The following is a 13,852-nucleotide window of genomic DNA, read 5'->3' as shown; positions in this document are numbered from 1 at the left end:
TTGCTTGTATTTCTATAGTTCTTTTTGTAATTTCCTTTTATATATTTAAGCTTCCAACTTAGCTGGAACTTATTTTTGCATAAGCAGGATGGAGCAGGAGTCAAACATTTTTTTTCCAACTGCAAAAAAACCAATTACTTCAAAACATTTTGTTGGATAATAGGATTTTTATATTTTCAATTTCCTACAAGATTATTATATGATAAATGTATACTTTTTCTGAACTTTAAGCCTACATTAATATATTTAGGCCTTCCAATAGCTTCCAATAGTTTAAAAGTGCACTGTGTGTGTGTGTCTGTGTGAGTGTGTGTATGTGTGTGTGTAAACATGTATGTATGGATACCCATGAGAACAGAAGAGGCCATTGGATCTTATAAAAACCTATACAAAGTTTTTAGATCAACTTGCCACAAACTAGAGTCATCAGAGAAGAGGAAGCCTCAACTGAGAAAATGGCTCTGTAACATCTGGCAGTAGGCAAGCCTGTAGGGCGTTTCCTTAATTAGTGATTGACATGCCCCCCCCCCCCACACACACCACCACCACTGTGGGTGGTGCTGATGATTCTGGGTTCTGTAGAAACCCAACTGAGCAAGCCATGAGGGTAAAGCCAATGAGCAGCACCTGCCATGGCCTTTGCATCAGCCCCTGCCTCCAGGTTTCTCTTCCACTTGAGTTTCTGCCCTGGCTTCCATTGGTGATGAACTGAGGCGTGGAAGGGTGAGCTGACTGAACCCTTTCCTCCTCAAACTTCTTTGATCATTGTGTTTCATCTCAGCAATAGTAATCCTAAGTAAGACAAATATGGTGGAGCTGTTGTTTTAATTATCATAATAAAATGTACTAGTTTAAAATTTTAATGAAAAGTTACTTTAAATTATGCATATAGACTTGACGGGTAAGTAAAAATACTTAAAGCAAGTCAAATTTTACTCAATATTAATTTTTTTAAGTAGGGGGCTGGATAACTAACAGCATTTAGAACACTGGCTACTCTTCCAGAGGACTCAAGTTCAATTCCCAGCATCCTCAGTGTTCTTACTTTTTCCCAGTAGGACCTACATCTGATATGTTCAAGCATTTACCAATAGTGTCACCTACTGGGACCTAGCCTTTGTGGGTGGCCTGTGGAAGAACTTTCAGAGAGACTCATACTGTCTCCTGTCACAGCCAAAACAGCCACAATGAAACGAAGCAAGCAATTATAGCCAGTACCAGGCAGTAGACAGAATGGAATGCAAACAGTCTGCTTGTCTGTCAAAGGAGATTGATTAAATGGGCTTTGATATGATTATATAACGAAATACCATTTATCTTGGGCTCTGATATGATTATATAATGAAATACCATTAATCTTTCAAGGTATTATGTACAGCTGTGTTTTTGACATAGAGATGTGCCTGATCCGGTTCAGTTCAAGAAGCAAAGTCGGGCCAAGTGATGGCTCAGTGGGTAAAGGCTCTTGCTGCCACACCTGGCCTCCTGAGTTCATTCTGGAACACACAGAGTGGAAGGAGAGAGTTGTTCCAGCCTTTCAGGAAAGGGGCAGGGAGATGACTTAACTAGTAAAGTGCCTGCTGTGTAGGCATGTAGACCTGAGCCCAGCCCATTCAACTCATGTTTAAAAAGCTGGGTATGGTGACCCATGCTTGTGACCACAGTGCTGGGGAGCCAAGGCAGGCAGATCACCAGATCACTGGGCTCACCAGCCAACCAGCCTACTTGGTGAACTCCAGGCCAGTTAGGAACCCAGTCTTTAAATAAAAGTGGTTGATGCCTAAGGAATGACATCTGTGGTTAACACACACACACACACACACACACACACACACATACACACACACACCATACCAGATGCAATGAAATGGACTTTCATGTAACTTTTGACCTAGGACTAGCTGATAAAAATGTATTTATTAAAGTAAGGCAGGAAATAATGTGCATATTTTTGTGCCAGAATGCAGTAGGCACATCTCAGGATGAGTAAACCCAAGTCAGGGCCACACTCTGGTCAGTGTAGCCACCGGGGTGATTGTATTTGTGCTGTGATAGCTTTGCAGCTGACCCTGGATTCATAATACGTAGGGGAGATTTCTCATAACTAGGCGCAGAGGCTTGTGTTGAGAGGGCGTTGTCATACCTGGGATAGTGAGGAATCCTGACTTTTATGCTTTATCTACTCCCAGCGGGAAGGACTGTGGGAGAAACACTGATAGTTTCCTGAAATTCCAAACCAGATGAAACCACAGCTTCAGAGGGTACAGAAATGTAGCTACGTGTAACTGTGTAACTTTCTCTGCACAGGGGAAATTGCTCACTACCTTTGGTTTCAAGGCCTGTTAGCGGGTCCACTGGAAAGCAGGAATTTGATTGGTTGTGGCTCCACCTTCTGGGTACTGCAAGAACTTCAGCTAACAAAGATTGCTGGGAGGGTTTTCAACAGAGAATGTGCACAGATCCCTGACTGGGAAAGAAAACAACCTTCAGGTCTCCATAGAACTGTTCACAAAATGACGACTGTCCCACAAATCTGTTCGAATACGTGACAAACCCCAATCCTCCTATTCGATTTAATTTTTAAATTTTGCATGAATTTGGACATAGATCCCGTGTCTCTAGAAGACATCATTGTACCTGGGATGGTAGGCCAAATTTTGCCCCAATTTTTAAAATTTAAAATAACTATATGTACTTGAAAGCAAATTACATGGTAATGAAGAACCTGTAACAAAAGGAGTGGCCACCCACCTTGACATTTTGCCCATAATGTATTCCACAATGTATACTCTTTCCTGTCTCCGGTTTAGTTCTGGCAATTTAATAAAAGTATCTTTTGGTGGTGTTCTTATTCTATTAGTTGATATTTTGTTACATTTAGGTGGTATCCATTGATAACCTGCCCTGGAAAACCAACTTTGTTCCTCTTTTTATCCACACCCCCATGTCTGAGCTTAGATGGCTTTCTGGCCCCTTTCAGTAGGATATTGATAATGTCCCTCTACTTCTTGTCCTAACTTGACAGTGTCTGGGATCCTCTTTGTGCAAGAGAGTGATATCCCCCCTCCCCAACCATCTTCCCTCTGGTTTTCCTTTTCTATTCCACTATGCAGTTTCTATATTTACTTTCTCCTTTGCACCGTCCACTTTGTCACCATGCATACTCAGTGTTGTAACTTCAGCAGAGCCTGGCATGTTCTGTTGTGTTTGATACCAGGAGCTGGAAGCAGTGAATGACTTCGATTTTACTATAACTACATAATCCTTATTCACTGCCAGGCTGTGTACTTTTGTCTCTACCAAGCTCCCATATTAAAATCATTAACTGCACTTTAATAATAGTGTAAGATCAGCCCGCATCTTAGTTTGTCTCAACATAGAGAAACACACACACACACACACAGAGACAGAAATACACACATATGCACACACTGATACACAGAGACATACACCCACATATAAACAGAGACAGACATACAGAGACAAGACATACACACACACACACACACACACACACACAGACACTCACATAGACACACGCACCAAACATATACACTGATACACACACTCACACACACATACACAGAGAAGCACACATAGACTCCACACAGAATTCTAATAAAATATTTATTTGGTGCTGGATTTTATCTTAAGTACTATAATGGTTAATGTTGGTTGTCAGCTTGAGACAATTTAGAATCACAATGGAAATCACCCCTTGGCACGTCCTTTGTGAGGGAGGAGTTCCTAAATTAGGTCAATTTCAAATAGAAGGCCATGGGTAGCAGCAACATTCTCGAGCTTGGGTCCTGGAGTGCATCAAAAGGAGAAAGCATGTGGCAGCCCAGCACTCACAGCTCCCCATTTCCTGAACACAGATGCAATGTGATCGGTAGTCTCAGAATCTTGCTATGAATCCCCATCATAAAGTGCATCCATGAGCCTAAAATAACCCTCTTCCTTCCTTCAGTTGCTTTGTCTAGTGTTAACTAATACAAACAGCCACTGCCAGGACCATCACACATGTTCAGATTCAAATAATTCTCCCTCCCAGGAGTCTGCTTTCTCTAAAGACCTACCTCAGTGCATGGCCATCTTTACTTCACTGCATGGCCATCTTTACCTCACTGCATGGCCATCTTCACCTCAGTTCATGACCATCTTCACCTCAGTTCTTGGCCATCTTCACCTCACTGCATGGCCATCTTTACTTCAGTTCATGGCCATATTCACCTCAATGCATGACCATCTTCACCTCAGTGCATAGCCATCTTCACCTCAGTGCATGGCCATCTTCACATTAGTGCATGGCCATCTTCACATTAGTGCATGGCCATCTTCACATTAGTGCATGGCCATCTTCACCTCAATGCATGACCATCTTCACCTCAGTGCATAGCCATCTTCACCTCAGTGCATGGCCATCTTCACATTAGTGCATGGCCATCTTCACATTAGTGCATGGCCATCTTCACATTAGTGCATGGCCATCTTCACCTCAGTGCATGGCCATCTTCACATCAGTGCATAGCCATCTTCACCTCAGTGCATGGCCATCTTCACCTCAGTGCATGGCCATCTTCATCTCAGTGCATTGCCATCTTTACCTCACTGCATGGCCACCTTTACCTCACTGCATGCCCATCTTTAACCTCAGTGCATGGGCAATGCTTTTGGTCCACTCAGGAACACTGTGGTTAACTGTAGGCTTCTCACAAGCTTTGATCATTGTTCAAAAGTTGCCAAATTTAGCAAGTAATGCACAGGATGCCCAGTTAAATTTTTATTTCAACTAAACAGCAACCATTCTTTTAGAATGCACGTTCTGTTCTTGGTTTCTCTGTTCTGAGAAGGTTCCCCTCTTTGTTAACTGCTTGTTTTGGTGGAGGACAACCATGGCTACCTTCCTGAGATCAGGGATCACAGGAGGAAAGAGTGTGGAGCTCTAGAAATGCCATTTTCTCTCATATAATTTTCCCTTCTTTTTATCTGATTTATGGCCCAACTATATAGAATAATGGATTGAAAGGTAATTTTCCCCCAGGAACCCGAGGACATTGCATTCTGCATTCAGAATGTCTAAGGCCAATCTGGTGGCGTGCTGGGCTGTGACCTTTCCTTCTGGAAAGTGTTTGAAATAGCATACTTCTTAGAGTTGAAAACCTCACATTTCAGCACAAGTATTTGTTTTTTTTTTTCTTCAAAAAATTAAGTTTTAAAATTACCATACAAAGGAGCAGGTTTTATGGCAGCATTTTTCAAAGGAATTTGTTTGTGGTGATCTTTCTCAGGCCTCTTCTCTCAACTTCCCTGATGCTGTGTGCCCTTCTGCCCCACCACCAAAGACTCCAGTCCACCTCCATGTCTTGCTGCCTTCCACCTAAACAAGTCTTTCCCCTCCATGGTCACCTTTCTAGGGTAGCACATGGTTATACAGGCTATACTCACACACATGCATGTGAGCGCTCTCTCTCTCTCTCTCTCTGTGTGTGTGTGTGTGTGAGAGAGAGAGAGAGAGAGAGAGAGAGAGAGAGAGAGAGAGAGAGAGAGCTAGGATCTGAGTATATAAAATTCTTTAAGGAAGGATCTCTTCACTTAATACAACACTGTCAAAATCCACCCATTTCCCCACAAGTTTCATAATCCCATTTTTCTTTATAGTTAAATTAAATTCCATTCAAAATAGGTCTTTTTTCCCCCTCAGGTCTCCATGAATCTTTGCAGGTATGTGTATGTGTGTGTCTTCCTGGGTATGTACATGTGTAATGTACTACACACAGGTGCACATGCCTGTGGAGGCCAGGCATCAACACTGGATTTCATTTTTATTAATGCCCACCTTTTTTTTTTTCTGGATCTTGGAGGAGACCCTTCAACCATGCCTTTACTAAAACAGCCTAATCCCTAACTGCATTCTAAACATCTGTCCTTATGCCCATAGATTAAGTGTGGTCCTTACCTCTCATCAAGGAATGTTCTCTTTGCAGCAATGGAGACCATCACAGAAAACCACAACCAATCAAAATGCACAGTTGTGGAACCCAGTCCCAATGGATATGTCTATGAAACATACCCACACCTAATATTCAGAAAATATTAAGGAAGTGGGATGGGCCAGAAAGATTATACAAGCCAGAGAATAAGGGAGTTTGCTGTGTGATTGTGTCTTTAGGGATGTCAGGAGCTACACAAATAAAATCTCACCAAGCTAAGATGTGAGCTGAACAAGGATAATAGCAGTAGACATGCCAAGGAGACAGGGAAAGCTTCAGCCCTTCACATAGAACCGCAGGCAACTGAGGAGGCTGAGAGTGGGAGAAATTGTTTTCTTCAGGGAAGAACACGTCAGTTAATGATCCAATATCAAATGGTCAGCCATGAAAGCATATGCATGCATGAGTAGCTTTATACAGACCAGACATGTTATATTTGGTAATATATGTACATACATGTGCCTATAACAGCAATTAATGACAGAAGAAGACATGAATTTAAAGAAAGCAAGGAGGGGTGTGTCATGGGTAGAGGGAGGAAAGGGCAGAGGGAATGACATGACTATATTATAATCTCAAAAATAAAAGAAAAATAAATTGATGTATCATGTCTGAGTGTGCTTATTGTCCCTGTACATGTAGGTGTGTGCACTTGTGTGTGCCCTCAGAGGCCAGAGTAGGATTTAGGACATCCTGCTCTGTCATGCTCTACCTTGTGCACTTGAGACAGGATCTTTTCCTGAACCTGGGGCTAACATTTTTCAACTAGGCTGGCAGCCAGCAGACCTCTGGCATTCAGAGCCCCAGAAATCTTCATATCTCTACCTCACATAGCACTAGGGGTACAAGCTACTGCAAGATCAAGGTGGCGTTTAGATGCCTACCCAAAGTGGACACCGATGACAAGTGAATTGTATCCTCACCATGGCAGTAGCAGCACCTCATCAGTAAAGTGACTGTCACATAAACATGCAGACCAGTTAGAATCCCCAGCACCTATGTAATTTGGGTACTGTGAGAATCTGTAGCCCCTGCACTCACAGGACTGAAATGGGCAGATCCCCGGAGTGCACTAGTCAGCCATTCTGACAGTCAGTACTCTAAATCGTCAAATAGATGAGGTCCCGCTTCGATGAGAGATCTTGTCTCAAAATATAGAGGAGGCAAAGAGATGGCTCTGTGAGCACTACTACACAACCTAGTGCCATGAAATAGGAAGGGCATCCCTTATGAGAGGCAAGACGTTCTTAGTGGTTTGAGGGAAGGTGACAGATGTTTAGAACACAGTGAGGAATTAGGCTGATTTAGTAAGGTGATGATTGAAGGTTCTTTCCCCAACATCCATAAAAATAAGGTAGACCTCAAAGAAGAAACCCAGTGTCAATGTCTGGTCTCTGCATGCATGTGCACATGCGTGCATACACACCTACATTACACAATTGCATACCCATGCAAATACCACTTCTCTTATGGGACAATGGAGATTCCTTACTCAGTTATTTGAGGTAACATGCCAGCTTTGGTTTGTTCCCCTCAACACACCCGCAGTTCTGTCCCTGGTGTGTCACCTCCAAGGTTTCTACAGCCAGGAAGAGCTAAGCCCGTTTATTTGACTTCAGTTTTTCTGCACCAGGCTGCCTCACCATGGCCTTCTGGTCTACGAACTCCTTTCAGTTCTCTCTTCTCAGTCTCCTCAAACAGTCACGGAGGCAGGTCTTCCACAGGGGAGGTCATCAGCTGAAAAATGACGGTCTGTCCTTCCTGGGGCACCTTCGGGTTCTGTAAGAGGCCCTCATGGAAAGACAGCCCACCTCTCCTCAATGGAACTTTTCTTAACTTTCCTGTATCTTACCAACAGTGCTCTCTCTCTCTCTCTCTCTCTCTCTCTCTCTCTCTCTCTCTCTCTCTCTCTCGTCCACTCCCTCCAACCATTTCTGCTTAGATGTTCAGGGTCAGGACATGGTAGGAGAGAAGGAAAAAACTAGTAGAAACTTCCACAGAGAGCTTCCCATATTCCTGAGTTTGATCTTACGTAGAAAGTTTTTTTTTTTTTTTCAAATGTCCCTTGTATATTTAGGCTACATTTATAGTTACAATAGTCTTTACTGGTTATTTTATTTATTTACATTTCAAATGTTGTCCACATTCTAAGTCTCCCCTCCACAAACCCCCATCCCATTTCCCCTCTATGAGGGTGTTCCCCCACTCACTCACCCACTCCCACCTTGCTGCTCTAGCATCCCTATGCTGGGGCATCGAGTCTCCACAGGACCGTAAGCCTCCCCTCCCACTGATGCCAGAGAAGGCTCTCCTCTGCTACATATGCAGCTGGAGCCATGGATCCCTCCCTCCCTCTTTGGTTGGTGATTTAGTCTCAGGGAACTTTGGGAGGGGGTCCAGTTAGTTGATATTGTTCTTCCTATGGTGGGTTGCCATCCCCTTCAGCTCCTTCAGTCCTTCCCTGGCTCTTCCATTAGGGTCCCTGGGCTCAGTCTGATGGTTAGCTATGAGTAGATACTGTATTAGTCAGGTGCTGGCAGAGCCTCTTAGGGACAACTATACCAGGCTCCTGTCAGCAAGCACTTTTTGGCATCAGGAATAGGGTTTGGTGTCAGCAGATGGAATGGATCACTAGGTGGGGCAGTCTCTGGATGGCCTTTCCTTCAGTCTCTGCTCCATTTTGTTGTCCCTGTGTTTCCTTTGGACAGGAACAATTCTGGGTTAAAAAATTTGTTAACTAGGGGGTTGGACAAATTCTTGGGACAAATTATTCTTGAGTTGTTAAACCTGTGGCTTTTTGAGGGTTTTGTTTTGTTTTTGAGGCAGAGTCTCATGCGGGCTGGCTACAGAACTGTGATGTAGCTGACAACAACTATGAATTTCTGATCTGGCTGCCCTTACCCCCCCACGTGCCGACATTAATTCTGTGCTTGGATTTTATGGGGTGCTGTAGATCAAACCCAGGGCTTCATGCACACTAGGGAAGCACTGAGCCAACTGAGCTACATCCCTAGCCCTGGGGCTGTAACTCCTAAGACAGAGACCACCAGGTTCTGAATCCTCTGAAGAGCTTAGAGAAACAATGCTAATTCCCCATTCATGCATCCAGATGTGGACCCTGGAGTTGATAAGGAGAGGAAGCAGGATCTACAATCAACACTCACATTTTCCTTTTGTTCCCTCCCTGAAATTGAATAGCTGCCTGAGTCCAGTGTCATCTTGGGTTCTTTCCACATCACTGCAAAGTAGGCAGGGCTGGTGTGGTCTTCATCTCCCTATAATTGAAATGTAATATCAACTGACAGGATAACATTCCATTGAAAGCTCATGACTGCCACTTATTATAATTTGCAATAGAAAGTGTAACTACTGTCTATTTTTACCACTACCGTAATACATGCTTATGTTAAAAACATCCTTAAATACAAAAATTAAATGAAGAAATATAATCCCCAAACTTAGATATAATGATTTCTTTTTGCATATAATTTAATACTTATTTCTATATGTATTTCTATACCGATACATAGTGAAATAGTATTTTAATTATCTTTTAAGTAAGCTCCTCTCTAAAATAAATATATTATTAATTTTCCTTCTATTAAACATGTGTGTCAACATCATTTCCAAGACAATGCAATCATTTGCCTCGTGTTATATAATCTCATGCTGTTGAACAGTTTATTTCAACTTTTAATAATTACAAAACAGTTTTGATTGTTAGGCAATGTAAAGGCAGTGTGAGAATACGTTGTACCCACATACAGAAAATGGAGCTGACCTTTAAAGGCAATGAATTCAACATTTTTGTGGTTTGGTGTGCATTCCTACCATCACTGAAAAGATTTATTTATGCTTTCTTTTTTTTTTAAACAGGAACAAGACAGTTTTGTTTTACTTTAACATCTTTAGATGTACCGGTCCTTCCATGATGCTCCAGCTACAGTGCTCTACCACACAGGTAAGACCGGCCGCCTTCGAGCTGGTTTTAGCAGTCCCTAACAGGCTGGGTGTGAAGATTCAGAAATCCCGTGTCAAGTCTGTGTGCAGTAAGAAAATGTAAGCATCATGTCATGTTCATTCACATTCAATCAAAGCTAAAGATAAATTATGTCACAGTGACTAGGCCACTTCAGTGACAGTAACCGTTTGCTTCTATAAGCGATCACGGTCCAGAAGTCCTTGTCGTCTGCTCCAGCCGTTTCTGTATCTTTGGATGGATTTACTGAGGAGTGTGATTGTTTGGGAAAGCTCTTTCATGGTTCTTGTGTTTCTGCTCTTTGGTTTCTGCATCTGTTGGAGTAGGTAATCTCTACACTCATACACATTGAACACATGGGCACACACATAGTCTCACTAAAAAGAAGTTTTGTTGTCTGTCTCCCTGAATTAAGGCCAGATGCCTTGAGGATAAGGATTCTTACCGGGTTTATCTCCCACTGTTTTCACATTACCTACTGATCCCCTAGAGTAGGTGATCAGAGAATATCTATGGAATGAACGAGCTAGTAAATCAATGAACGGCCATCTTCCCATCCTTTTCACTACACCACACACAACAAATTCATGCTTGTTAGTTTCATAGATGTTTTCCTAGATTATCTAGGACATATATGTATACGGTGTATATATAACAAATGTGGTATTTTAATCTTCAGTACAACTCACTCTCCCAGCTCCACAATCCTTATTTATAATAGTGTTGAGTCACCTGAATTGATATGGTAACCATGAAGAATGGTGTTGAAAGTGTCCTGTGAAATCCATAGGAATCACAGCTCAGCAGAATATGTTGCAGCTGCAGCTGTGCACTCTGCATTGGTTGGCCCTGCAATAGTGTATCCATAGATCAGAGCTATCTATATTCCATGTATAATATTTTTGTCAATTGGCAGTATGGTCCTAAGCCCTTGAATAATGGGCCAGCATCAGTTTGGATACCCAGCTTCAGAGTGACCTTCTTGACTAATTATAGCTTGATTGCTTCTAATCAGCATCTCATTTGAAGTGAACAACTTGGTCTGATAGAGGAAAAGAAGAAAGAGCAGTTGCTATGGTTTTGTGGTTGTTTCTTTAAACTCATTTATCTTTTAATTGAAGTTTCTTATGATTCTCTTTGACAAACTACTTTTTTTTTCCATTTAATTGCTTTCTTCTTCGTGTTGCAAATGCACCAGTTTGTATGTGTAGTATACACTGTGTGTGTATTTGTAAGTGTAGAATTGTCAGGGTCTCAGAAGTAGCATCTTGCATTATATGAATCTTTCTCTTTAATAAACGCAGCAAAATGTATCCGTCTTCTTCTATTTTCCACTATGTTATGAGCCAAGAGTCAAAGCTATCATGTCACTGAGGAATCTCCTAACATGTTCATGACTTATTCACCCTGGCTCCAATCAGAGTGAACTTTCCCCATTCACACTGATAATAACTTTGACCTTCTTATAAAGCATGTGGACGTGTTAGATGCTGTCAGTGTCTCTATATGCAGCTTTAAGACATTCCATGCTTCTGCTAGAGGTATATGAGTGTGTGTGTGTGTGGTGTGTGTGTGAGAGAGAGAGAGAGAGAGAGAGAGAGAGAGAGATAGAGAGACAGACAGACAGACAGACAGACAGACAGACAGACAGAAAGACAGACAGACAGACAGAGAAGGGGCAGAGAGTGCATATGTATATGAGTAGGGGTAAAGGAGAATCTTGTGGAAGAGTAGATGTGAAGATGGCTTGTCTTATGCTGTCAAACTTTTAGAAGGCATTGGACTCCTGTGGCTATGACACAACATTACTGTGAGACATGAGGTATGCATTTAGTTCTCCTACTGAGATGTGTGGTCAACACCAAGTGCCCTTGTCGACAGTAGAAACAAGTCAAAAGGTGTGAAAGCAGCTCACTTAGCTTTCCCCGAACTGCCAGTAAGAACAATTACCAGTGCTTTGACCAGCTATTCATCTCTGCATTATTTACAACCCCCACACAGAAGCTTCTCTAAGGAAAGCGGAGAGAAGTACTAACCTAAGGATAAAAAAGATATAAATATAAATACTTAGAAAGCAGTTGTACAACACGTCCATTCAGAAAAACAACAGCAATAGCTCCCCCACCCCACCCCACCCTGGCCTGTATATTTGATGCCTATGCACCTTTGAACAGGTTTAACGTATCAGGTTTAAATTCCCTCCTGTAGAGCAGGCTTCAAATCCAATCAGAAAGCATCTGGTTACCGACGTAACAACCATGCCGCTCATGCACCAGTGGGCACATCTTGATGGCCAATTGACATTGTAGCTCACAGGGTTCACAGATGAGTAAGACATTCTAGCAACATGAAAGCTACAAATGGTACGGAGGATAAGTTACTGTTGACTGATCAGCCCTAAGAGGGTGTTTATATTACCCACTTGAGAGTCTAAGAGAAAGAAGATGAAGAATATTGCTCTGAAATGCAGTCTTCTGGAAAAACATGGTATTGTATCCATGAGTTCATAGCATTCATGTGCAAGAGAGGTTCCACCAGCATTCCTTCACAATGCGGGAGAGGTTCAGGAAGCGCACTCCACCCTGAAGCACTATTAGCAGTTGACGGTTGGGTGCATCACAGTGAGAAGTCATATTTGTCAGCTGTGTAGTCACTGGTAAGTTGCTGATGATGGAAAGAAAGAAAGAAAGAAAGAAAGAAAGAAAGAAAGAAAGAAAGAGAGAGAGAGAGAGAGAGAGAGAGAGAGAGAGGGAGGGAGGGAGGGAGGGAGGGAGGGAGGGAGGGAGGGAGGAAGGAAGGAAGGAAGGAAGGAAGGAAGGAAGGAAGAAAGAAAGAAAGAAAGAAAGAAAGAAAGAAAGAAAGAAAGAAAGAAAGAAAGAAAGAAAGAAAGAAAGAAAGGAAAGAAAGAGGAGAGTTCAGCAGGGGTGGGAAGAAGGTGAGAAAGAGAAGTAACGGAGTATGATATCATTATGATATTGTCAAAGTATTAAAACATTGAAAGGAACAATTACTAAAGGCTTGGCAGGGAATGATGGACAGTCTGGGTCACGGATTTCCATGAGCTGATGAGGAGACACACAGAAGTTGATGCAGCTCTCTCAGTTTGGTAGAGCTTTTATTTCTTTTTAAAATCATAAGCAAAAGCAAAACCAACAGACTATACCTCCCCTGTCCCTACCATTTTCTAATGGAATTACACATTGGATTGCTGTCACTTTGTCATGGCTCTGTGGATGACCACAGTAACCTGGTTTGTCACTGATATGCCCTAAGTCCATTACTATAAAATAATTGCACAGGTGACCTGGTTGGTCACCTTTCCCCAATTCCATTTCTGTAAGGTAATTGCATATGTAACCTCTCTTGCCCATGTCTACATAGTGTTGATACTGCTCTGTGGTGATTAATTGTGGCAGCTATCTAGATTTGGCTTATTTCTTATGGTGACAAACTGTGATTATGTTTTCAGAATTATGGGAAACTCAGAGACATGGATGAATATTTCCCATGTACATTAACAACTGTCAGAATATTTCAAAGCTATTTTGTTCGTACAGAAAACAAAGCAAGATTCCAACCTAGAATGTACATAGACTCAGCCACATACTAATTCAGGCAATTACAAGAAATGCCTCACTAAAAAATCATGACAGAGGACCTGGGTTCACTTCCTAGGCACCCACGTCACGTGACTCACAACCTTCAATAAGTCCCACCCCAGAGAATGTTCTACAGTCTTTAGGTACCGGCATGCATAACACACATATTGGATATATATAAATGTGCATACATATCTACACACACACAAATAACAAAAATGAAAACCTTTAAAGAGATTTTTTTTAAAAAATCATCATTTTCCTATGGTAGAAATCACCAG

At 42.1% G+C, this 13,852-nt stretch overlaps 1 protein-coding gene across 2 annotated transcripts in view; it reads left to right on the top strand.

Moving 5' to 3' along the window:
• The window catches only part of Slc44a5 (solute carrier family 44 member 5), a 311,175-nt gene that overhangs the window by 263,470 nt on the left and 33,853 nt on the right, over positions 1 to 13,852 (top strand). For both annotated transcript variants that reach the window (XM_029474881.2, XM_085835377.1), the window contains one exon: positions 9,870 to 9,954. In XM_029474881.2, coding sequence (XP_029330741.1) covers positions 9,870 to 9,954 — 85 coding nt within the window. The remainder of the gene's footprint in view (positions 1 to 9,869; positions 9,955 to 13,852) is intronic.

This window comes from Mus caroli, unplaced genomic scaffold (genome assembly GCF_978045245.1).
Source record: "Mus caroli unplaced genomic scaffold, Mus_caroli_1 scaffold_3, whole genome shotgun sequence".
Classification (NCBI taxonomy): Eukaryota; Metazoa; Chordata; class Mammalia; order Rodentia; family Muridae; genus Mus; species Mus caroli.
This window is presented reverse-complemented; position numbering and strand designations above follow the sequence as displayed.